Source organism: Tachysurus fulvidraco, chromosome 9 (assembly GCF_022655615.1).
Source record: "Tachysurus fulvidraco isolate hzauxx_2018 chromosome 9, HZAU_PFXX_2.0, whole genome shotgun sequence".
Lineage (NCBI taxonomy): Eukaryota > Metazoa > Chordata > Actinopteri > Siluriformes > Bagridae > Tachysurus > Tachysurus fulvidraco.
The window spans coordinates 13,531,787-13,555,946 of NC_062526.1; the positions used below are offsets into that span (position 1 = coordinate 13,531,787).

The 24,160-nt window shown below is 37.8% G+C and overlaps 3 protein-coding genes across 3 annotated transcripts in view; all 3 read right to left on the bottom strand.

Moving 5' to 3' along the window:
- LOC113642324 (acyl-CoA dehydrogenase family member 10) overlaps nucleotides 1–6,824 on the bottom strand; it is a 33,650-nt gene extending 26,826 nt beyond the window's left edge. The window contains exons 1-6 of the mRNA XM_027145746.2: nucleotides 6,759–6,824; nucleotides 2,896–3,173; nucleotides 2,677–2,742; nucleotides 2,407–2,548; nucleotides 2,249–2,302; nucleotides 2,034–2,159 (exon numbers count right to left, since the gene is read on the bottom strand). The gene's annotated coding sequence lies outside the window, so the exon portion shown is untranslated. The remainder of the gene's footprint in view (nucleotides 1–2,033; nucleotides 2,160–2,248; nucleotides 2,303–2,406; nucleotides 2,549–2,676; nucleotides 2,743–2,895; nucleotides 3,174–6,758) is intronic.
- Nucleotides 3,187–14,751, bottom strand: tmem116 (transmembrane protein 116). The gene is made up of 7 exons (XM_027145750.2): nucleotides 14,628–14,751; nucleotides 14,476–14,525; nucleotides 10,586–10,669; nucleotides 10,150–10,285; nucleotides 9,098–9,224; nucleotides 6,758–6,856; nucleotides 3,187–3,912 (listed from the first exon to the last, which is right to left on the bottom strand). Exons 1-7 carry the CDS (start codon nucleotides 14,730–14,732, stop codon nucleotides 3,731–3,733), a joined length of 783 nt encoding a protein of 260 aa, XP_027001551.1. The 5' UTR covers nucleotides 14,733–14,751; the 3' UTR covers nucleotides 3,187–3,730.
- A 6,905-nt stretch (nucleotides 14,752–21,656) lies between these two features.
- On the bottom strand, nucleotides 21,657–23,153 carry zgc:153044 (uncharacterized protein LOC751678 homolog). The gene is made up of 2 exons (XM_027145748.2): nucleotides 22,947–23,153; nucleotides 21,657–22,801 (listed from the first exon to the last, which is right to left on the bottom strand). Exon 2 carries the CDS (start codon nucleotides 22,788–22,790, stop codon nucleotides 22,239–22,241), a length of 552 nt encoding a protein of 183 aa, XP_027001549.1. The 5' UTR covers nucleotides 22,791–22,801; nucleotides 22,947–23,153; the 3' UTR covers nucleotides 21,657–22,238.
- Nucleotides 23,154–24,160: the final 1,007 nt, after the last annotated feature.

Sequence of the window (24,160 nt, forward strand, 5' to 3'; positions counted from 1 at the left end):
TAATTGGGTTTTATGACCCCTCAGAGGAAGCAGTATTGTAAAACAAGGAAATATGTTTTTGCCTTGTTCCCGTAGACAGGTGACAGGACCTATGTTCTTTTTTTTTTTAAATGGTGTTTTATGACCCCTCAGAGGAAGCAGTGTTGTAAAACAAGGACTTATGTTTTTTAAAAATGGGTTTGTTTTAACCCCCATCAGAGGAAGCAGTATTGTAAAACAAGTAAATATGTTTGATTGACTAGATAGAGATAGGTGCTTAAAACTCGTGTTTGATCCGGGGGTGTTTTGCGATAGGTTACCCCTCCCCTCAGACCGGATGGTTTTTCAAATCAAGATTATGACACCTCCTTTGTGTTAGGAGCATCTCTCAGTCTGATCGTTAGTCAATGGGGGGGTGCTATCTATAACGTCACACATGCGCATCCTGACCAAAAGCACGTGAGAAGAAAGACGCGCACACGCGCCCCCTGAGCGGAAACGTGCACCTGAGCGGAAACACGCGTGAGAAAAAAGAAAAAAGGAGCACACGCCTGAGCGGACACGCCCACACACGTGTAGGTAAAAAGTGAGAATTTTCCAAAAATTTGGCTATGACTTCGCGTCTTTGGATTTTCCACAACGGAACAGAACATCTACGATCTTCTAAGCATTGAGAGCACGGCCTTTTCAATAGGTAAGAGCTTATTATTAATACATTAAGTATTAGAATGCTTATCGTTTGATATTACCATATATGAGATTTTCAATATTTAGAAGAGTGACTTATTATAACTAGTTTTAGTTGGGTTTATACATAAAGTCTGTTTTAATTACAGAACAAGACCAGCCTATCTGACGCAATTGTCTGTGAAAACGTATCAAACAAACGCGACCCTTCCAGGGTAATTTCATTCTGACTCTTAGATCTGTGTTTTTTTTTGTTTTTTTTTTCTTCAGTCGATTGTTTTATCATATATTACATTATAATCTAAATGTTATATTTATTTATTTAATGCATTGTTCGACCACCTCGCGGTGGTATAGGTTGTAGACGGAAAGTTGCTACAATATTCAATTCAGAAGTTGTACAGAAGAAGATGCGACACTTGTATATTTTTTACAATAAAGACATGTGCTTTCCATTATGCGTTACACAGCTTTTAAATCGTGATAAAAGCGATTTTCAAAATGAAAAAATTGCTAAACAGCTCCAATACACTGTAGGTTTAACTGAAAACACACCCGTCACCTTTGCCGATGTGAGTAAATTTGAGGCACATTTACAGTGTAAAATTGTAATTGTGTACAAAACTAGCGATAAAGCAGGATTCTCTTTCTTTCAAACCAGCAAGATACCGCATGAAAAATGTTGTACTTGTTTTTGCATAACCATCTAATGATGGTTATGCAAAAACAAGTATCAAACCCCGGATCAAACACGAGTTTTACGGTGTTAAAAACATCACGGGATTTTTGGGGTGTAGTTATGTCTGTCATTTCTGTCACTCGGGGTTTAAGGATATGCGGAACCATAGATGTGCATATAGTTGTAACATTTGTTGTGATGTAGACTGCTACAAACACCCTCAAAACATAACAAAATGCCCGGATTGTATGAGGTTGTGTAGATCAAAATATTGTTTCGATAGTCACAAAGCGTTGCGCCAGTCAGAAGGAGGTGAATTTTCTCAGTGCAATAGAGGATTCTACTGCAGCAAGTGTTATAGGGTGTACCGCGACCCATTTGGTCTTGAATATCACGTTAGGGTTCTGAATATCGTGTCTAAGTGTCGATCTTAAACCATCATTCAACATCCATCATTGATTGCATCGGTTAAAAAGGGATTCAGGGTTGTGTAAGTTTCACCAAAGCAGAGATCATGTGATGATGTAGGGTCATTTTCAATTCTAATTTTTTTAGCTTCTGAAGAGGGAGAATTACTCGAACTCTTCTGAGCCATTTCTAAAATAATATTGTCTTAACAATTCTTTATTCACCATAACACACCAATTTAAGGATTCCAGAGTATTATGCAAGGATTGAACATACTCACTGTAGACATGCTCAAAGTTTTCAGTTATTCTATCCCTTAGCTGAAAAAAATCCTGAAGAGTGTCTCCAATGTTGAAATTTTCTTCAAGGGATTGATTGTAGTTTCTTACTCCTTCAATGACGGTATCTAAATAGAATACAGATTACAGAAAAATGTGTGGAGGATTGTTTTACACTCTTAAGGGTTGATTGAAAAGAGAATGCTAACGACCTTACCCAAAAAATCTGAACTATCGGAGTCAGAGTAGTCAGACGTTGTTCCGGTGTCTTCTGAATATGTCACACATACAAAATAATGGATAATTAAATAATTAAAATATCATATAAGGTTAATGAAAGATTTACAACATACATATTTTCATGGTGTAACTTACCCGTAGTTTGTAAAACTGGTCTGAGCTGTGGGGGTTACTACAGCTATCGACTTTTGGATAGACCCCGGATGTTCCCCCGTTCTTAGGCCTAGCGCGTGCGTTGTAGAAGACTCGTCGCCAGAAATAATCTCAATACAACTGTCTAAAAATCAATAAACAATGCATTAAATAAATATAACATTTAGATTATAATGTAATATATGATAAAACAATCGACTGAAGAAAAAAAAACACAAAAAAACACAGATCTAAGAGTCAGAATGAAATTACCCTGGAAGGGTCGCGTTTGTTTGATACGTTTTCACAGACAATTGCGTCAGATAGGCTGGTCTTGTTCTGTAATTAAAACAGACTTTACGTATAAACCCAACTAAAACTAGTTATAATAAGTCACTCTTCTAAATATTGAAAATCTCATATATGGTAATATCAAACGATAAGCATTCTAATACTTATAAATTTACAATAAAGTTAATAATAAGCTCTTACCTATTGAAAAGGCCATGCTCTCAATGCTTAGAAGATCGTAGATGTTCTGTTCCGTTGTGGAAAATCCAAAGACGCGAAGTCATAGCCAAATTTTCGGAAAATTCTCACTTTTTACCTACACGTGTGTGGGCGTGTCCGCTCGGGCGTGCTCCTTTTTTCTTTTTTCTCACGCGCGTTTCCGCTCAGGTGCACGTTTCCGCTCAGGGTGCGCGTGTGCGCGTCTTTCTTCTCACGCGCGTTTGGTCAGGATGCGCGTATGTGACGTTATAGATAGCACCCTGAAGCAAAAACATATTTCCTTGTTTTACAATACTGCTTCCTCTGAGGGGTCATAAAACCCCATTTTAAAAAAAAGAACATAGCTCCTTGTTTTAAGTACTTGTCACCTGTCTACGGGAACAAGCCAAAAACATAGGTCCTTGTTTTAATTACTTGTCACCTGTCTACGGGAACAAGGCAAAAAACATATTACCTTGTTTTACAACACTGCTTCCTCTGAGGGGTCATAAAACACCATTAAAAAAAAAAAAGAACATAGGTCCTTGTTTTAATTACTTGTCACCTGTCTATGGGAACCAAGCACGATGGTGTTAAAACAATATGAAATGAGAGGGGTGGTGGTGGGAGGTCTTGACTTGACTTGGAGTCAAGACATATCTACCACACCAAAAGGTATAACCTTTAACCTTTAATAATTTCATATCACTAATGACAGCTGTCATAACAGCTGTCATACCAGCTGACATTGCAGCTGCCAGGGGTAATAAAACTGTCACCTTGATGGAATATGACAATTATATCTCTCTGATATGATAAGTATTGTTTTTTGCGTCCCTCAAATATGTTGCTTGTCTGTGCTGGATGAGCAGAGGTTGTTGTAAGATTTTTTCTGGGAACGCAACAGTGGCGTTTGGGTATCAGCATCTAGCATAGTGCCACTGCATAGGTTGCGGAAGTGCTGTTGGGTCCAACCATACACCAGACAGTTCAACAGACCCTGAGAGCCAGAGGTGAAGGACATGAGAAAAATATCAAAACACTAAGCACAATGAGGGGAACTGCCCCAAGGGTATTCTGGTCACGTCACGTGACTTCACGTGAAAATTAAAAATTTGCACAACATGGACATGAGACATATCAAAACACTAAGCACAATGAGGGGAACTGCCCCATGGGTATTCTGGTCACGTCACATGACGTCACGTGACCTTATGTGAGGTCACATGAAAATAAAAAATTTGCACAACATGGACATGTGACATATCAAAACACTCAGCACAATGAGGGGAACTGCCCCATGGATATTATATATATGAGGGGAACCCCCCACGGGTATTCTGGTCACATCACATGATGTCATGTCATGAAAAAAACAATGCAGACATTGAAATACAATAGAGACAGAATGAGTAAAATATGGATATAGAATGAATACAAGATATAAAATATGACGTCATGTGTAGCCCCGCCCCTAAAACAAGCAAAATTAAAAATTTGCACAACATGGACATGTGACATATCAAAACACTCAGCACATTGAGGTGAACTGCCCCATGGATATTCTGGTCACGTCACGTGATGTCACGTGTAGCCCCTCCCCCAAAACAATCGAAATCAAAAATTTGTACAACTTGGACATGTGACACATCAAAACACTCAGCACATTGAGGTGAACTGCCCCACGGGTATTCTGGTCACGGCAGAGCAGGAGGCCAGAGCGGGCCGGCAGAGCAGGAGGCCAGGGTGGAGCCGGCAGAACAGGAAGCCAGGGCGGAGCCGGAAGAGCGGGTGACCAGGGTGGTGCTGGAGGCGGAGCCAGAGACCAGAGCAGGACCGGAGACCAGGGTGGTGCTCAGGTCGAGCCAGGGACCAAAGCAGGACAGGAGACCAGGGTGGTGCTGGAGGCAGAGTCAGAGACCAGGACAGGACTGGGAGCCAGGGTGGTGCCACGGGTCGAGCCAGGGACCAAAGCGGAGTTGCCGGCCAGGGTGGTGCTGGAGGCGGGGCCAGAGACCAGAGCAGGACTGGAGACCAGGGCGGTGCCGCAGGCCGAGCCACGGACCATAACGGTGTTGGCGGCCAGGGTGGTGCTGGAGGTGGAGCCAGAGACCAGAGCAGGATCGGAGACCAGGGTGGTGCTGGAGGCAGAGCCAGAGACCAGAGCAGGACCGGAGACCAGGGTGGTGCTGGAGGCGGAGCCAGAGAGCAGAGCATGACCGGAGACCAGGGTGGTGCCGCAGGTCGAGCCAGGGACCAAAACGGAGTTGGCGGCCAGGGTGGTGCTGGAGGCAGAGCCAGAGACCAGAGCAGGGCTGGAGACCAGGGCAGATGCGCTCAGTGAGCTGGCCGTGATTGCAACCCATGGTGGTCAGGGACAGGAGGTATAGGGGCTGGCAAATCCAGTGAACCCAAACACAGGACAGATAAAACAGGAAAATCAGTTGGTTCAGGCCAGGCAGAGAGTTCAGGGAGCTTGGGTGTAACCATGTCGACTGTGTATCCGACTCAGTCTTTTCGGTTTGGCTGGTTCCGTCGACCCGGTTGGTTCCGGCGACATGGTCGGTCCGGCTGGTTTAACTGTTAATTATATGTTAATTTTACAGAATGGCTTCTCTTAGAGCAAAGTTTCTAGAGCAACTTTTATTTACAGAGTTATGACTTTTTATACAAGTCATAAGTCATACAGTGGATACATACAGTGCATATAAAAAATGTCTACACACCCTTAAGAAAATGCAGGTTTTTGAAATATAATGCCAGAAATAACATAAATGTCAGACTTGTTATATCTTTAATGTGATCTTCCAAAAACAAAAATCGAGAGTTTTTTAAGTAAAAAAAAATTCCAAATAATAAAAAAATTATTTTTTCTCTGGATTTCTATTTGTTGACTGTTGCATTAAAATGAAGCAATTTTGACATTTATGTTGTTCTTATTTCTGTCTTTCATCAACCTTTGAGGTACTCATCAAATTAGGAAGGTTGTCCTAATCTTTGCAATGTCTCTGTGGTAACACATTTTCTTCACTTATTGAGAATCAGAATCAGAATCAGAATCAGATTTATTGGCCAAGTGTGTTGACACACACAAGGAATTTGGTTCCAGCAGTTTGTGGCTCAAAAGTACAGACATAAATAACACTATACTATACAAGAAAATGCAGACATTGAAATACAATATAGACAGAATGAGTAAAATATGGATATAGAATGAATACAAGATATAAAATATGAATATGGAATATGAATGATCAGTAATGTACATAAAGTGTGGGAGTGTAAATAACAATATTGTGCAATGATGATGTTTTTAACATTGTCAAATGTGTAAAGAAGAGTAGAAGAGAGTGGAGTGGGGACTGGGGAGCAATGTTTACAATGTTTACACAATAATTAAACAATATATTATTATCTGTATATATTAATCACTGTATATATTGTTTCACTGGCAGTAGGGTTGTGGCTGCCATAAGTAAAACTGTATTTTGTTGCTTTTCTTTAAGGGAAGGAGGCTCTGAAATGCCAAAAATCTCTTTTGTTTATTATTTTGGCCTTGGCTCACAATGAAGTTATGCCATTTTACTGTTGTATATACACTTGTTCATTTTATAATATGCAAACATATTTTTTTGTGGGAACATTTGTGTGTGCCTGTCTGTGCTTTTCCCATTACAAATATATATATTGCTTGAATTCCAGGCTGGTTACTTTATGTAGCCTACCAATAGACTGGATTGTAACAATGACACATGGAAGACATTTTAACATTAGAGAAACAATTTAAAATGAATTATACAGCTGCTTTAAAAATCAGTAAGAGGTCACTTTTATATCAGCTTTATAGCAGGTTTAATTTGGCTTACCTGTAGTATGTACAGGATAACTCCCACCTTTCCTTCCACTTCCTCTGGTTTGAATAACATCATTGTGGCCAGGAAAATTGCTGTCCAAAAGAGGAAGACATCATTGTTGTTCAAGAAATATCTGGTACTTTTTTCAGTTCCTCTTTTTATGCATGAATCCATCTGCGTAAATTTAATTTAACAGTAGAGGGGGACAATAAATATAAAATTTCTCATGAGCAATTTTTGAAGGGGAACACAAATAATAGTCAAATTGTACTTATAAAGATATGTCCCCACAGTGAAAATCTTTGCTTTTATCATTATTATTGTGGCATGGAGACTGCGTCATTATGGTTATTTTCAAAGTTTTTCTCAGGTTCAATGACAAAGCAGATTTTTCTTCAAAACTATTTATTATATTGTGTTGTTTACAGTTAATCCATCGACATACAATAAAATATAAACATGACTGTTATTGTGAAAAATATATATAAAATAAGTAATGTATTGTAAGAAGATCAATTATTAAATAATCAATTTACAGTAACTGCTCTATGTATAAAAACAACAAAACAGCTTTGGCATGTTAGTTGCAGTGCACTATGCAACAAGCTATTGTAAACAAGCTAACGTTAACTAGATAAGTAATATTTTAATCACTAATATAACAGATTCATGGAAAATTACATTGGTAATCAGCATTTTTGCCACAACTAATTTATGAATGAATCTGCATCAACTACACCCCTTTAAGCATTGCCCCCCTTTTGCAGGTTTTTCGCCTACATGACCTACCCAACAAAAAGTGGTATAGCTCCCACATACTTTGACACACAGGGGTGAGCCTGGTCTCATTTGAAAGAAGAGATTCTCTAGTTTCAGAAACTAGGCCTTACTGGCACAAAGTTACAGGGGTTTGAATGCAGGTTTTCATTTCCGCCTGGGTTGTTTACCTGATAAACTGATTAATCTTATTTTTCTGGAACATGCTAGGGACCAAATAACAACTGAGGGTCATAGCCACATGTCTTGGCTTTCACCAAAAAAAAATTAAAGTCAAAAGACCCAAAAATGGCTTCAATAAAAATATTTTTCTACGGACATGGTCGTCTGGTGGAGCGTTTTTGTGTACTTGTTTACTATATAACTTTGAAATAAAAGGTTGCATGCTCAATCTGAAAGGCCATAAACAAGCATAGACTCACTCTCTATCACTCTGGTTTGAAAAAAGGCCTGTAACCTGACACCCTGAGCTGTGAGAGGGACAAAAGGTCAAGGATTACGCAAGAATTCTTCTGCGCATCCAGTTCACGCAGACACAGGCAAAGAACATAGGCATGCCGCATAGCGCTGGAATCGTCTGCTTATTGGCTAAACAGCTGTATAGGTCCCGGCCCATTTCATTGCTATTGGAAGGAGTAATTGTCAGTCAAAGGCGGGTTCCCAAAAATGCCATCATTGGCTTCTCAGCCGTCTATCTCTGCTATACAAGCACCGATTGGCTCAAATGAGGGCTTATTTGATTCGTTAGGACCTGGGCTATAAATATGACGTAGACTTTGAATATCCCAATGAGAATATCCCTTTTTGAATATCCCAATGTGAAGTTAGAGCGGCAAAACGAGATGATGGCGCACTTCTGTTTCCAGTTTTCAGAACACTAGCGGGATATTTGCGGCGCGACCAGAGCGTTTTGGATTAAAAGGCTTACAGATTTCAATTCCTTGGACCTGTGTGGATTTTGGTGGATTATTTGTGTTGGAATATATTACCCCAGTGAAGAAAGAGACGCGTCTAAAGGTAAGGGAAAAACCGGTCTAGCGCCACCTAGGTCAGTTTTGTCCAAATTTTTTTTCTAATTGTATGAAGGCTGTGAATCATATTGTGCTTTGTGTGTGGGCTTAAAAAAATATTGAGAGTATAATCTTTACTAGGTAAATAGGTTTTTTCGTGTTTTTGGAGGATTTGATGCTTTAAAGTTGAATTGAAGCTTGTTTCTGGGTCATCCCCTAGTGGTGACTTTGACTTCCGACCCGTAAGAGGTAAGAGAATCGCTTTATTTAAAGTGAATAAAATACCCTACTTAATGGAGTTCAACATTTAATTGAGCCGCAGCCACACACCTGACTCGTGTGTGCAGAGTAGGTGAGATGAACTGGGAAAGCAGGCAGTGGGTCAAACCACTGTGAGGAGGGGGGGGGCTGTTTCTAAATGCATTTTTTGCATTTGTTTTTTTTCTACTTGCACAATAATTTAGGTATACATGCATATATTTTTCACATTAGAGAGTGCAATATTTTTTAAATGTTTTTTTTTGGGGGGGGGGGGGTGGGATTAGAAAGAAAAAGAGAAGAAAAAGAATGCAGCTGGGTAAAGGAACATGCGCTGTTCCAGCACATGGAGTGTGGCCCACTGACGATCAGCAAAGAAGCCGTGAGAAGTAAAACAGCGCTTGTACAAGGAGCGAGCTTTTACCATTAGCACCTAGAATATAAAAAACAATGGATTCACACTGAGTAGTATGATTAAAGCTGATGAATTTATTTAAACATTTAGCAGGCCATTTGACACTCAAAATATTTACATGATTGTTAAAATTGAATTATTACATTTTTAGCCAATAATATTAAGAGAATTCCTATTATTAAATTTACATGTATCCTGACATTTTTGTCTCCTACAAAATAATGTTTATTGCTGAGACGGAACGCATATTATTTAGCATTTAGTATGTGGTATGCAGTCTGCCAAGCATAATGCTTTTGTTGCATATGTGCCATTAGATATCTTATCTTCATACTCCAATCCAAATTTTAAATATAAATGATGTCATACTAAATTAATAGAGCTGATCAGATCTCTCCATCCTAACAGAAGATAAAAACAATCCCTCACTCTTAGTTATTACTGTAGCAGTTAACCAGGAATAAGATCACAACAGAAGTATGCAGGCCATCACTATTTAACCTACATGATTTTTTTTCAATTACAAAATATCAGGCAGGAAAACACTATTATAAAATGACTATCTTAATAAATAACACAGGCTCTTACTTTAAAGCCAGGTAATTTAATAACTAAACATTATTAAGTAAGTTAACAATTTAAGTATATCAGATCAATGATCAGAATGTCCTTTGTGAGACCAAACTATTTTCACTTATTTTCTTATAAAAATCAACTTGTCTACCTGATCCCTTAACTGCATATTTCAAGGCAGATAACCAAAAGCAATTCATACTATGTACTAAGTATTATTTAATTTAAAGTTCAATATACTGTGTTAAACAGCTAAAATAACAATGTATTTATCAATGTCTGAATATTAATGAACCTATCTGTAAGTTAAACTTTAATAAAACGTCTTCCAGACATGCCAAAATCCTTAGCACAGATTAGAACAGCTCACCACAATCCCAGTTAGAGAGAAGAAGAAGGTCATTAGGAAGGTAATGATAGTGTAGTCACTGATGATCTTACAAGTTAAGAGTATCTCACTCTCCTGTGAGGTAAGGTACAGAGCACCAGTGTGTAACAAAAGGCATCTGTAAGCAGACATGAAACATTTTACAGTGATCTTTAAAAGCTTGTGAACCCTTTATTAAATTTGATTGTAAATAAACAAAGCTCATTAGTACTAGTTGCTATCATATAAGTCAAACGAATGGGCCTCAGCCTCTGTTGTTATGTATGTATTGTTAAATCAACTCTGAAGTTAAAATGAAAACAAAACTGGAAACACAATAAAACTGCATAAAACACATCCATATAAGACAAACTAGAGAATGTTTTGGGAACCAAATACGTTTTGTTGGAGCTTTCTGTTTAACAGTTTACAGGCTTACCTGTAAGGCTGTGTAAAGTTTACATAACAGTGTGACACATTTCCTGTTATGCACACTGGCACTGTGAGAATGAGTGGCAAAACACTGTAATAACAAAAATTATGAGATTGGATGACATACAGATATAATCTATATTGTTAGTTACTGTAGTTTACTGCCATGACAGCTACTGAGGCTATCTTCATGGCAAGAACGGTTAATAAGAACTAAAATCACAGGAATAAATATTGACAAATATAGACAACTTAAATTAAATTTTTTACATTAATATATGACAAACTCTAAAACTTTTTCTGATGAAACCTTGTAAAATAGCTCTTTATATGAATTGGCCTCATAAAATACCCTTCTGTGGTCATTTTACGCAGGACAGTCCAACAGAATGTGTTTGACAGTAAGGGGAATGCTGCAGTACGAGCACTGAATGGGGTCTTCTCCTTTCAGCAGGTATTCATGTGTCAGCCTTGTATGTCCGATTCTACATCTGGTTAAGATCATCTGATCGAATCTTGAGCTCGTAGGTATTAGAGACCTGGTAGTAATTTCAGGGTGTATTTCAAACAATTTATTTGACCATGTATTCCATTCCTCTTGCCACCTATTTAGTACATAGTCATTGATAATAGGTCTATATTCCGAGGGAGGAATTTGGCATCCAGTCACATTCTGCCTTAAAGCTTTCTTAGCAGCTGCATCAGCTCGCTCGTTTCCTGAAAGTCCAACATGTCCTGGAATCCAACAGAAATTTACATTATAGGATTGATTCTGCAGATGATCAACTTTGGTTAAAATAGTATCAATCAATGGATGTTTATGCTCCAAGGATTCCATTGCTTGAAGGCGATTTAGAATCCGTAAAAATTATAGTGTTCTTCAGTTGGAAATTATCAATGTGTTCCAAAGCTAAGAGCAAAGCACAGGCTTCAGCTGTGAAAATTGAGCATTCTTTTGGAATTCTAGTTCCATACTGTTGATGTCCAGTCACCATCGCTGCAGCTACGCCATTTTCTGCTTTTGATCCATCCGTGAATATTGGTAAGTGTAAGGGGTACTGACTTCTTATGTCCATATATTGCTGTCTATAAACATTTGGATGAGTCACACCTTTTCTCTGATGTCCTAAAGCCATGTTGATTACAGGTTTCTTTAATATCCAAGAAGGCAAGGAACTGAAGTGTGTTTGACGTAAGTTGTCCAAATTTACGTTCAAATGTCATAAGTGTGGATTAATACGAATGCCGAAAGGTTTGATGGATCTTGGTTTGCTCTCATACAACTAATCAAACTGAGGGTTAAAAACCGCAGAGTATGCTGGGTTATTTTCATTCGCTTTCAGTTTAATAGCATATTGAAGTGACAGTTTTAACCGTCTGTTTTGGAGTGAAGGTTCATTGGCTTCAATATATAAACTCTGCACTGGAGAGGTTCTAAACGCACCTAAAGCTAGTCGATGATGCACTGTATCAATTATTTGTTTATATGACTTCCTGGCAGAGTCATAAATTATACTGCCATAGTCCAAATGAGATCGAATGAGAACTCTATACAGTCTCAGAAGAACGATGTAATCTGCACCCCATTTTGTTTTGGCCAAGACTTTAATAATATTCATAGCTTTCAGGCACTTGATTTTTAACCATTTTAAATGTGGTATAAAAGTCATTTTGTTATCAAGAAGAAGACCTAAAAACTTAGTTTCCTTAACAACTTCAATCTGATCTCCCTTGATAAAAAAGTTCTGGGTCATGATGCAGAGTTCGCTGAAGGCAGAAATGAATACAAACAGTTTTGGTTTTGGAAAACTTAACCATTTTCAGTGGTCCACTGGCTAAGTTTGTTAATACATAATTGCAAATGTCTTTCAATCATACTCATATTTCTCCCTCTATAACAGATGCTCAAATCATCCACATAAAGGCTGTAGAATATGTCCGATCCAATAACTTCCACAATGCTATTAATTTTGATACTGAAGGGAGTGACAGAGAATACTTCCTTGGGGAACTCCAAGTTCTTGTCTGTGAATATTTGATAGAGTTTCCTACTTGGACTCTGAAGCATCTACTGGTTAAAAAGTTTGAAATGAAGATAGGAAGTCTTCCTCTAAAGCCCATACGATGAAGATCTCTCAAAATTCCATACCTCCATGCTGTATCATATGCTTTTTCTAGGTCAAAAAAGACAGCAACAACATGTTCTTTCCTGATGAAACCATCCCTGATGTACGTCTCCAGTCGAATTAGTTGGTCCAGTGTGCCCTTACCACGCCTAAATCCACACTGGTAGTCAGTTAATTGTTTCTTTGATTCCAGCATCCAAACAAGGCGGTTGTTAATCATTCTCTCCATGGTTTTACATAAGCAACTGGTTAAGGCAATGGGTCTATAGTTATTTGGATCAGTGTGATCTTTCCCTGGTTTAGGTATAGGAATCACTGTTGCTTCCTTCCAAGAATCCGGTAGTTTCCCAGAAATCCATACAGTGTTAAAATGATCTAATAAGAGTTAATTTCTGTTCTGATAACTGAATTTCTGTTCTGATAACATGGAAGTATATAATCATCCCTTCAAGATGGAAGAATTAATAAACTCTTTAAAATGTTCACATGATACTGCTGTTGGCCCAGATAAAATTCACTACCAGTTTTTAGTTGAAATTCAGGGAGGCAATTTTAGTTTTAGTTGAAATTCAGGGAGGCAATTCTCCATTGATGAGTTCTTTTCAAAGTAGTCAGCTAATGTATTTGCTATATCCATCTCCCTTGTCTGAAGTGTCCCTTGTTCTTTAATACGCTGTATATAAGACTAACTCTCCATGCCCTTCATTCTACGAATCATGTTACAAATCCTCTTTGCGGGAGTATAACAGGTTAAACTTGACACAAATTGTCTCCAACTCTGTTTCTTTGCTTGATTTATGACTACGAGCTTGAGCTCTGCAAATCTTGAGAAGTAACAAGTTAGTTTCTGATGGGTGTTTATTAAAAGACCGTTCAGCCTTTTTCTGTGTTTTAATAGCCTTCTTACATTGCTCATTGAACCAGGGGTTAGCTTTATTGTGAGACTTTGCTGATGTTTTCGGAACTGTCTCATTTGCAATATCAATTAACTGTTGGGAGAAGGATTCTATGGAGCATTGATTGTCCCGGTTTTCAAGAACCAATTTTTCTCTGCACATAGTCTGAAACGAAGGCCAGTCTGCTTTCTTAAGTTGCCACCTTGAAGGCCTCATTTGGATACTCACTTGTGGAAATGTGATGATAACTGGAAAATGATCACTTCCACAGAGGTCATCCCAGACCCTCCATGAGCAGTCAAGGTAGATATCGGCGCTACATATTGTCAAATCAATCGCTGAATAGGTACCATGACCTGGGTGAAGATGTGTTTTTGTCCCGTCATTTAGCAAACACAAATCATTATTCACTGTAAAAGTTTCCATTCGTTTCCCTTTAACATCACATCGGTCTTCTCCCCATAAGGTATTATGGCTGTTAAAGTCACCCATGAGTATATATGGCATTGGCAGTTGTGAAACAAGCTTATCCATTTCCTGAGGTAAAATGCTTTCACACGGGGGAATGTAAATAGAGCATACTGTTACTACTCTGTGGAGAGTAATTTGAAATTGGGTATCCAACGCTATATGACTGTGAATTAAATTGTTTTTCACCAAGACTGCTGCTCCTCCAGAAGGCCAGTGGAGATTCGGACCATACGCACTGTACAAATCTATATTGTACATAATTTATCGTATGATCAGTGTTAAAAAAAAAAGCATATTATATTGGGCCAAGCAATGTGAAAGTCATCAATGATTAAAAACAGTTGTTTAAAATTAGGTACTTATATATATCACTGTAGTATATAGAATCTTGAATCATTACATACCAGAAAATAACAGCTGGCAGTTGACTGCATGGGTTTGCTTGGGTTGGATTCTGAAGTCAGTCAGTAAAGTGTTATTGCACATGGGATTTTTCACATTGTTAATTTTTCAAGTAATGATCATCAGAGCTTATAATCAAGACAAGATTTATTACCTGAGCTGGGAAACCATTCAGTCTGCAAAAATATTTCTCCTTCAAACCAGTGTAGAGCACCCACACATAGTGGAGTGTATAGAAAAAGGAAGCCATAAAGAGCATCTAGGAGGTACAAAAAGGCAAGTCACAATGGTAGTGAGAGAAAAAAAATGTAAAATAATAATAATACAAATTATAATAATACCATTTTGCTTTATGCCCATCTAACTTTATCTAAATGTTTCCATTGAAACAACACTTTTGTTGGCTTTATTTATTTCATCATTGCTGAGCCATTCTTGTTAAATGGCTAATTGTAGTGTGTATTGTGACAATATTGTATCACACTACAGAGTTCTCTAAGTGAGAAACTTCAAAAGGTGAAAATCAGGGAATTGCCTCCATACATGTATAGTGATCATAAGAAAAAAATAAGTAAAAGTAATTTCCCACTGGCTGCCTCCAACATTATGTAAGACCATTTACAACAGGTGAATGATAAAATAAGTCAATGTTATCTGGCTGTCAAACCTCCCATACCCTTAATCCCAAATCAAATATTGCAAATCCATGCAGCAAGGAAAGAGTCAGACCGGGCATTGCTACTGAAACAGTTGCCTGTGTTAACATCGTCAGGAACAATCTTTTGTTAAGCTGCCAAAATATCTGTGCAACTATACACAGTAACCAAGTGAAAAATGATTTTACATTGAGAGCTAAACATTTGAGGGCATTTTCGATTACAATTTACTAAGTATATTTATACTTCTCATATGCTGTATTCGTGTCTATATCCTTGTCTACAGTATAGCTTCAGCAGGTATAGACAAGAACCCCTTCAAAGTAATCACTTTTTTTTTGCTTTGCAGCCTGAAATGAAGGCAGACAATTTCAAAAAGATTTCAACAGCTTAGAAAAAAATCACAGAGTTAGATAAAGGATCACCCCCTGTGTCAGTATTTTATTTTATTTTGCTGTAGTTACATTTAATTTTGCATTTTGGTAAAGCCCAGTAGTGACTGCATGTGACCTTTCTTGAAGAGTGCAACTCTTTCATATAAGCCAAATTTATGGAGCATTTGAGATATATTGTGATATGTCACAACCACACAATGACCACTCTTTCTCATAAATTCCAAAGAATGCAGATGCATCTGTAGGCTTCTTGGTAGTCTCTCTGACCAGTTTCCTCTTCGCTATTCCATCCAGTTTGGTGGGCCATCCTGATCCAAGGAGTCTCATTTGTACCAAACACCTTCCAATTCTTAATATTACACTTTGCTGTGCTTCCTCTGTTTCCATCTCTTGCATTATGGCTGTGCACTTGATCCCAGAGATATGTTGACATTATGACATATGTGCCTTACCAACCATACCTGAGTGTTTGCTTTAGGTGCACTAACATGGACTGAAAGGCTCCAGGAATAGTTATTTTTAGCTGAGCTAATCAAAATGACCACCATTGATCACAGGTCGAAGTCAAATGGCTTAGTGCATCATTGAGATGGTGATTAACTACACCCATGGGCGTAAATCCCGGGGGGGACGGAGAGGACACCCCCCCATCCGAGGATTGTCCCCCCCAAAAATGATTTAAAAATATTGCACTCTCTATTGTGAAAAATATACATATGTATACCTAAATAATTGTGTAAGTAGAAAAAAAATAAACGCAAAAAATGTTGAAACAGTTGAGTCCCCCCCCCCACTTCATCACAGTGGTTTGACCTACTGCCTGCTTTTTAACTCCATTAAGTAGGGTATTTTATTCACTTAAAATAAAGCGATTCCCTTTAATGTAGTTGATGCAGATTCATTCATTCATAAATTAGTTGCAGCAAAAATGCTGATTACGGATGTCATTTTCCATGAATCTGCTATATTAGCGATTAAAATATTACTTATCTAATTAACGTTAGCTTGTTTACAATAGCTTGTTGCATAGAGCACTGCAACTAACATGCCAAAGCCATTTTGTTGTTTTTATACATAGAGCAGTTACTGTAAATTGATTATTTAATAATTGATTTTGTTACAAAACATAACTTATTTTATATATATTTTCACAATAACAGTCATTTATATTTTATTGTATGTTGATGGTTTAACTGTAAACAACACAAACAATGCAATAAATAGAAGAAAAATCTGCTTTTTCACTGAACCTGAGAAAAACTTTGAAAATAACCATAATGACACAGTCTCCATGCTACAATAATAATGATAAAAGCAAAGTTTTTCACTGCGGGGACATATCTTTATAAGTACAATTTGACTGTATTATTTGTGTCCCCCTTCAAAAATTGCTCATGAGAAATTTTATATTTATTGTCCCCCTCTACTGTTAAATGAAATTTATGCCCATGACTACACCTGCTTTATGATCAGAGTGATCCTTTATCCAACTCAGTGATTGTTATATTTATTTATTTATTTATTCATTCATTTTTCCTTTTCTACTTGCATACAATTCAATTCTGTATACAATTATTAAATAATTTATTATTATTAATATATACAAAATTATACAATTATTAAATATTTAGAGACAATATAATACAGTATGTAGCAAAATTGCAGCTTCCTGTTGGCAATGATAAATTCCAGGTAAATATAATTATAATAAATTGTTATTTCTATTTACCTATGGGGTCAGAATTGTTTCGTTATTCTGAATAAATACACTATGATCCACAAATAAATATAAAGAGTTTCACAAATATTTTTACAAATTTCACAAAAAGAAATGAAATTCACAAATAAATAATCCATACAGGGTTACCAGATTGGGCTCGAATCTGCGACAAATGTTTTTTTTTTTTTTTTTTAATCGTATTTTGCAGTACATATTACACTGTGATAGTGCGAGTAAATCTGAACGTGATTGGTTTGAGGTAGACCGTGCCACGATTGGTCAGCGCCACGAGACCGTTGTCCGATTGGCTGGAGTAGACGGTGGGCGGAGTCCACCTATTTGTGGATTCTTGTGCACTTCTTGACGTTAGAAATGTTTCAAATCCACAAATGAACAGAACGCAATCCACAAATGCGTGCAGTGATTCACAAATGCACAGAACGCGATTCACAAATGCGTGCAGTGATTCACAAATGCACAGAACGCGATTCACAAATGAGCAGGAAGCAATTCGCAAATAAATACAATTTATAAATATTTTTTTATTTGCAAATCCCATTTTATTTATTTGTGAATTTCATTTCTTTTTCTGAAATTTGTAAAAATATTTGTGAAACTTTATATTTATTTGTGGATCATAGTGTATTTATTCAGAATAACAAAACAATTCTGACCCCATATATAGGAACCGTAAATATCCAGATCATTATCACTTTTCAAAACAAGAGCTATTGAAGCTTGAGTCAGAGTAGTTGGTAGCAAACAATTTTCCAAGGATTCATTACACATCAAGTAAAGGTGCCAATTTATTCAATTTCTTAAAAAAAACTTTTAAAAAGCTTTATTGGACTCCATTGCTTTAATAGATTGATGTGTGGACAACTGAATATCCAAAAATAATGGTGCATGGTCTGATATTTAAATACTTGAGTAATTAACAACAGAAACAAATGAATTCAAGCTGCTATCTATTAAAAATCACTTGACTATGATTGATGGACCTGAGAGAAGGGGCATTTTTTTAATTGAAGGATTATGAACTCTCCAAGCGTGAACCAACCATTTCAGGTTCATAAAATCAAAAAAGATTTTAACATAGCTGACTGAGATATGGGTTGTAAACTAGACCTATGTAGCATCGGGTCAAGTACACAATTCAGACCTCCAAAAATCAACATTTAAATTTAAAAGAATTTAAATGAGGTACGTTACTAAGGAATTTTTTGAGAACTCAACATCATAAAGTTAAGTGTGTAGACATTTACTAGCAGCACCTTTGTTTGCATTAATGTGCCTGCAAGGGAATGTGAGGACCGGTCAATGGCAACAATGACTTCACCACAGTGGTAGGCCTGACGAGACGGCTTACAGGGAGCAGATCCAGCAGCTAGTTGGAATGTCACTTGATGGGGACAATAACCTGGAACCTGTGTGAGGACAATAACCTGGAACTTAACACCAAAAAGACCAAGGAGGTCATTGTGGATTTCAGACGTGCTGGCAATCACACTCATCCTCCAATTCACATCAACAGAACTGCTGTTGGGTGTGTACCTAGCTTCAAGTTCCTTGGAATACACATCTCTGTGGACCTCACCTGGTCTCTGAACTCCTCCATCCTGATCAAAAAGGCACAACAGCGCCTATATTTTCTGAGGAGACTTAAAAAGTCTCGTCTGTGCTACAGGATACTGGAGAACTTTTACCGCTGTACCATTGAGAGTATCCTCACAAGCTGAATCTCAGTGTGGTATAGCAGCTGCACAGCTTCAGACCGTAAAGCCCTTCAAAGGGTGGTGAAATCACTGTTTGCAAAGGGCGAGGGGCATCATCAAAGATCCCTCTTACCCCAACCATGGACTGTTTACACTTCTCCCATCGGGCAGACGCTACCGTTGTCTCAGAGCCAGAACAAACAGACTGAAAAATAGCTTCTTTCCTGTGGCTGTTTCTGCACTGAACAGCTGATATTGTGTTAACAATCACCATTGTACTGTCACTTTTTTTTCTGTGTTTTGCACTATTTTGCACCACTTTAAAATCATGCATCCTTGCACCCCCAAAAACTATCATTATACTTTTTGTGTCCATCCATATTTATTCTCTTTATTATGTATGTGTGTGTGTGTGTGTGTGTGTGTGTGTGTGTGTGTTTATAGATGGATAGATGGATAGATAGATGGATAGATAGATATGCATAATGACATTCCTTTTGTACAGCTATCTGTCATACCACTTCATACTGTAACATACTTGTATAAAAAAAACACACTATATTTACCCTTATTCAGTTACATGTACATATTATTACACCTTCTGTATAACCTCATACCCTTATTTATTACACTACCACTTGTAAATACGCTATCTATGCACTTCTGGTTAGATGCTAACTGCATTTCATTGGTTCTGTACATGTACCTTGCACAATCACAATAAAGTTGAATGTAATCTAATGTAATCTAACCTAATGTAATCTAATCTAATCATCCAGAGATTGCCTGCATATTCTGGCCACAGGAAGCTAGGCGTTACCATGTACTAAAAGGAACCCATGGCCCACTGCACAGGTTTTGACAATGGCTCAGGGTAAGGGTGCCAAGGATATTCCTTTTTAAACCATCAGTGGCCTACCAGAAAACAGGTGGCACTGTACTTGTTGCTTTACAAGGCACAAGACTGTGGTGGCTAAAGCTGCTGGGTTGTTGTAAAGTTCGTGAAGCTGCAAGAACAAACCCTGAAACAGCAGTATAAGATGAACTTTTACACAGACACACACACACACACACACACAAATTTATGGCATTTAGGAGATGCCCTTATCCAACGTAGAAAAGTGCTTTGAAAGTGCTATCAATTACTGTAACACACACACACTCTCTGTGGCTCTCTCTTTCTTCAAGCATTATAATACTGAGATGGATCACAGAAACACTGAGATTTAAAGAATATACTTTATTATGTGCATCATGCTACCAAAAAGGTATAAAATAGAGCCGCTCTGTTTCAGGCTCCACAAGGTCCACTTCCCACTGCCAAATCATCATAAATGTCGCTTTTGGTATCCAGCATTGTTGCTTGGTTCCTGTAACCCTTTCTATATGGGTCAGGGTGGCATGAAAGTCAAATGAGAGCAGCCTCTGTAGATCTATTTATCTTTAATGCAAACTGGTGTAGGCCCAGGGAAGCAATGATAATGACTAATGTGGGAGAGGCCCAAACTTTCAAATTACTAGGTATACATTGTAGGTATGAGTGCAACCAATCAATTCTTGTGTTGATGATAATGATTTCTTCTGCACTGGTACAATGACAGCTGATTCGAAAGGGGACTGTTGCTTAATTTAAAAGACAGGTTAAAGAGATCTGTAAATGTTTACTCGCTCTACAGCAGAGTCCTTTAGAACTGTTTGTTTCTTCCATAGTTTGTCCTTCCATAGTACTTGCCTTACATTGCTAACTATCAGAGATTACTTGTATAAAAAGAAGAGTGTAAAATTCAAAATATCTATAAAACCGGTGGCAGGTTCTCCAGGATTTTCAGTCAAACTCACCAGGCAATTTTCTTATAAAACTACAAGTGTACCTGAGACTACAAATGTATCTTTAAATACAGCAGGTTGTCATACCAGACACTGACTTTATTTAGTTTAGTTCCATTACCTGGGTAGTTGTTTTTTGGTTATGCACCAAAAATGGCTTAAATTTAGTCTCATCAGGCCAATTAACATTTTTCTGCCAAATTTTCTAACATGGCCTTCCACAGAAGTGGCTTCCTCTTCCACTCTACCATAGACTCTGGATCTTTGCAGAGCTGCTGAATTTTTTGAGGTCTGCACAGGTTCTACAATAGCCATTAAGCTCTGCAACTAATACAGTGATGTATCTGAATGCTTTGGGCACTTCTCTCACAATTTCCTTTCTTCAGAAGGATTTGGTTTGGCCTGATCATGGTGCTGACTTTGTCACATCTGCTTTCACATTACTCCTAAAAAGGTTCAAAGCTTTGCTGATGTAATAACCTTCTTTATCTTTTTGCCTCCTAACTTCATCTCAAAGCTTGTTCTATGAGAAAAGTCCTTACCATCATGACAGCAGGGCTGATCTGATTTGCCAAGTCACAGACATTTAGTGTGCAACAATAAACACAGCTGAACTTATAGGTTTAACATATGTAACTTAAGCTCTTCAAAACTTAAAAGTCCTAATTTAGCTAAAAGAAAGGGTGTGTAACCTTTCAATTAGAGTTTTTAGGCTTATTAGGGCATCTAAATACATTATTTAATTTGATTAATAATAAACAAACTGATCTGTCCCATCCCTTTCCAGATATTCACCAGTATTTACTGTTCACTAAATAAAACCAGAAGGGTAATGGTCAAATATTACTGAATATACACTGAAGAGACTGGTTTAAGAGCATATTTTATCTTTATTACAGAACACCTTTCAGGGTAAATTGTTACAAACCTGCATTTTGCTATGAGAATACATTTCAAATTCTGTTTTCTGGAATGGACTCGAAAGATTTAGAATCTTGCTGGAATATGAGACCTTCACCAAATAACATGTTCTTATTCGTGAACCCCTGACTTCATCTTTAATAGCCTACTGGCAAAGTACCTCAGAAACAAAGGACAACATACAGTAGCAGAATTTGAAAAGAGCTGGTCTTTTTAAATTGTTTCAGGGAATATGATAGAAAACAATGTTACAAAAAACTACATACAAACATACATGAAATGTAAGTTACACCTGAAGAACAGTGATAATTCTGCCATCCATTCGTACTACTAAAGTAAACGGGAAAGAATAAAGGGTACTGAAGACTAATTAATTAATACCTCTACATATGAAATATTTTTGTTTTGTAAAACATCACTGAATTTACCGAAATGCAGAGTGGATCTGAACATAAAATATGCTGTATTATCCAGTATTACACGGAGATAGGACACGTATTTCTAAAGATGTCATTTACAGGCCATGCCAATTTAAAGTGGTATCAAATCCCTAGTTTTTTTTTCATACAAGTCCGGAACCTGACCCAAAGGTGAAGCCACCATCATTACAGAACTCGTTCCATGTAAACTGTGTTCGTAGTCAATCAGTTGTTTCCAGAAACCGGAGTTAGGCCGAATGATTGGCCTGCACGCCCTGACCAGTGTGTGTGCGTCCATAAGCGACATATCGCGGTATTTCACGAGGTAAGCGAGACAAAGCGTCGCAGAGCGGCTCACGCCTGCACAGCAGTGTACCAGCACGCGACCGCACTGCGCTCTCACGGCATCTATTTTATCTGCAACTGTGTCGAAATGTTTGTGGAGATTAGATGCAGGAGAGTCCGAGATAGCCACCCGAATATATTCAATAGAACGAAGGCAAATATCTTCCATGTCCTGTGTAGCGTTAATGATGCAGGTAATTTTGAGGCGAGTTAAAACCGAGCTGTCTTTGGCCGTCTTGCCATTGCTGATGTAAAGGTAGTCCGTAATCTGACCCAGCCCGGCTAGTTGAGATGAAGGGATACGACGTGATGTGTCCATCGATGGTTAACCTATGAATAATGATTGAATAAGAAATGAATAAGAACGGTTAAAATGATTGACCCCACAGTTAGCTTCAGCTTCCTATGAACTGAATTCTGTTCTTAGTTATCTAGCAAAGAGAACTTGCCCATTCGAAATATGACAATAGCTTACCTAATGATATGTGAGCGTTAGTATGCTATGGTAATGTTAACCTCTCCGTGTTGTGTATATAAACCCTTTTGTTTGGCGGTTGAGTTTTTCCTGTCATAAACACGTGATCAATGACGAGGGGGGCAACAATTGGGCACATAATCACGTGTCTTCTAAGGAAACACTATACATAGGCGGCACCAGAGAAGGGCTGGAAGGTGCTTCAGCATTCCCCAGAATCAGAATCAGAATGAGCTTTGTTTGCCAAGTACGCCTGCGTATACATGTGCTGGTCATATAATTAGAATATCATCAAAAAGTTGATTTATTTCACTAATTCCATTCAGAAAGTGAAACTTGTATATTAAAGAGGTGGTCTCGGTACGCTTTCAAACGAACTCTGGTACGATTCGTTTGTGGTGAGAACACGGTCCGAGATCGAATAGACCTAACTGCAAAAAGTATTGCGCATTTTGGACTAAACCAGTTGCCGTAGTGGGTCGTTGGCAATATTTTCGGAAGATGAGCATGTCACAGTTTCGCAAAAGTAATGCTCGCCGCCTCCTGAAGTGTCTTGCGATGCGTCTTCGCCGTTTGCAGTGCATTAACAAAAATGATATTTTCAAGCCGCATCCGCGCTTCATTCTGAAAATTAAGACTTTGCATAGAATGCTGTATACAAGCGATGTAGTATATTACAACCACGAACATAATTGCAGCTGTATTTTCCTGTATTTTTCTCTTTTTGTTTACTTCCAGAGTTTCCTTGAAATTTCCCGCACGTTTAGGAAATACGCTCAAAGTCATGTGGCCAATGAGTGATGTGGATGTTATCACATGACTGCATTTTGGTTCGTTTCAACGGGTGCGGAACAGAACGATCAGTGTGGTGTGAAAAGGTGTGGTGTGAAACTGCTAAAAATCTACAATGTATCATTTTTTTGCTTTTGGTCCGGACCAAATGAACCGAACTATAGGTGTGAAAGCACCCTTATATTCATTGATTACACACAGACTGATATATTTCAAATGATTATTTCTTTTCATTTTGATTATTATAACTGACAACTAAAGAAAATCCCAAATTCAGTATCTCAAAAATTAGAATATTACTTAAGACCAATACAAAGAAATGATTTTTAGAAATCTGGGCCAACTGAAAAGTATGAACAGGAAAAGTGTGAGCATGTACAGCACTCAATATAGTTGGGGCTCTTTTTGCCTGAATTACTGCA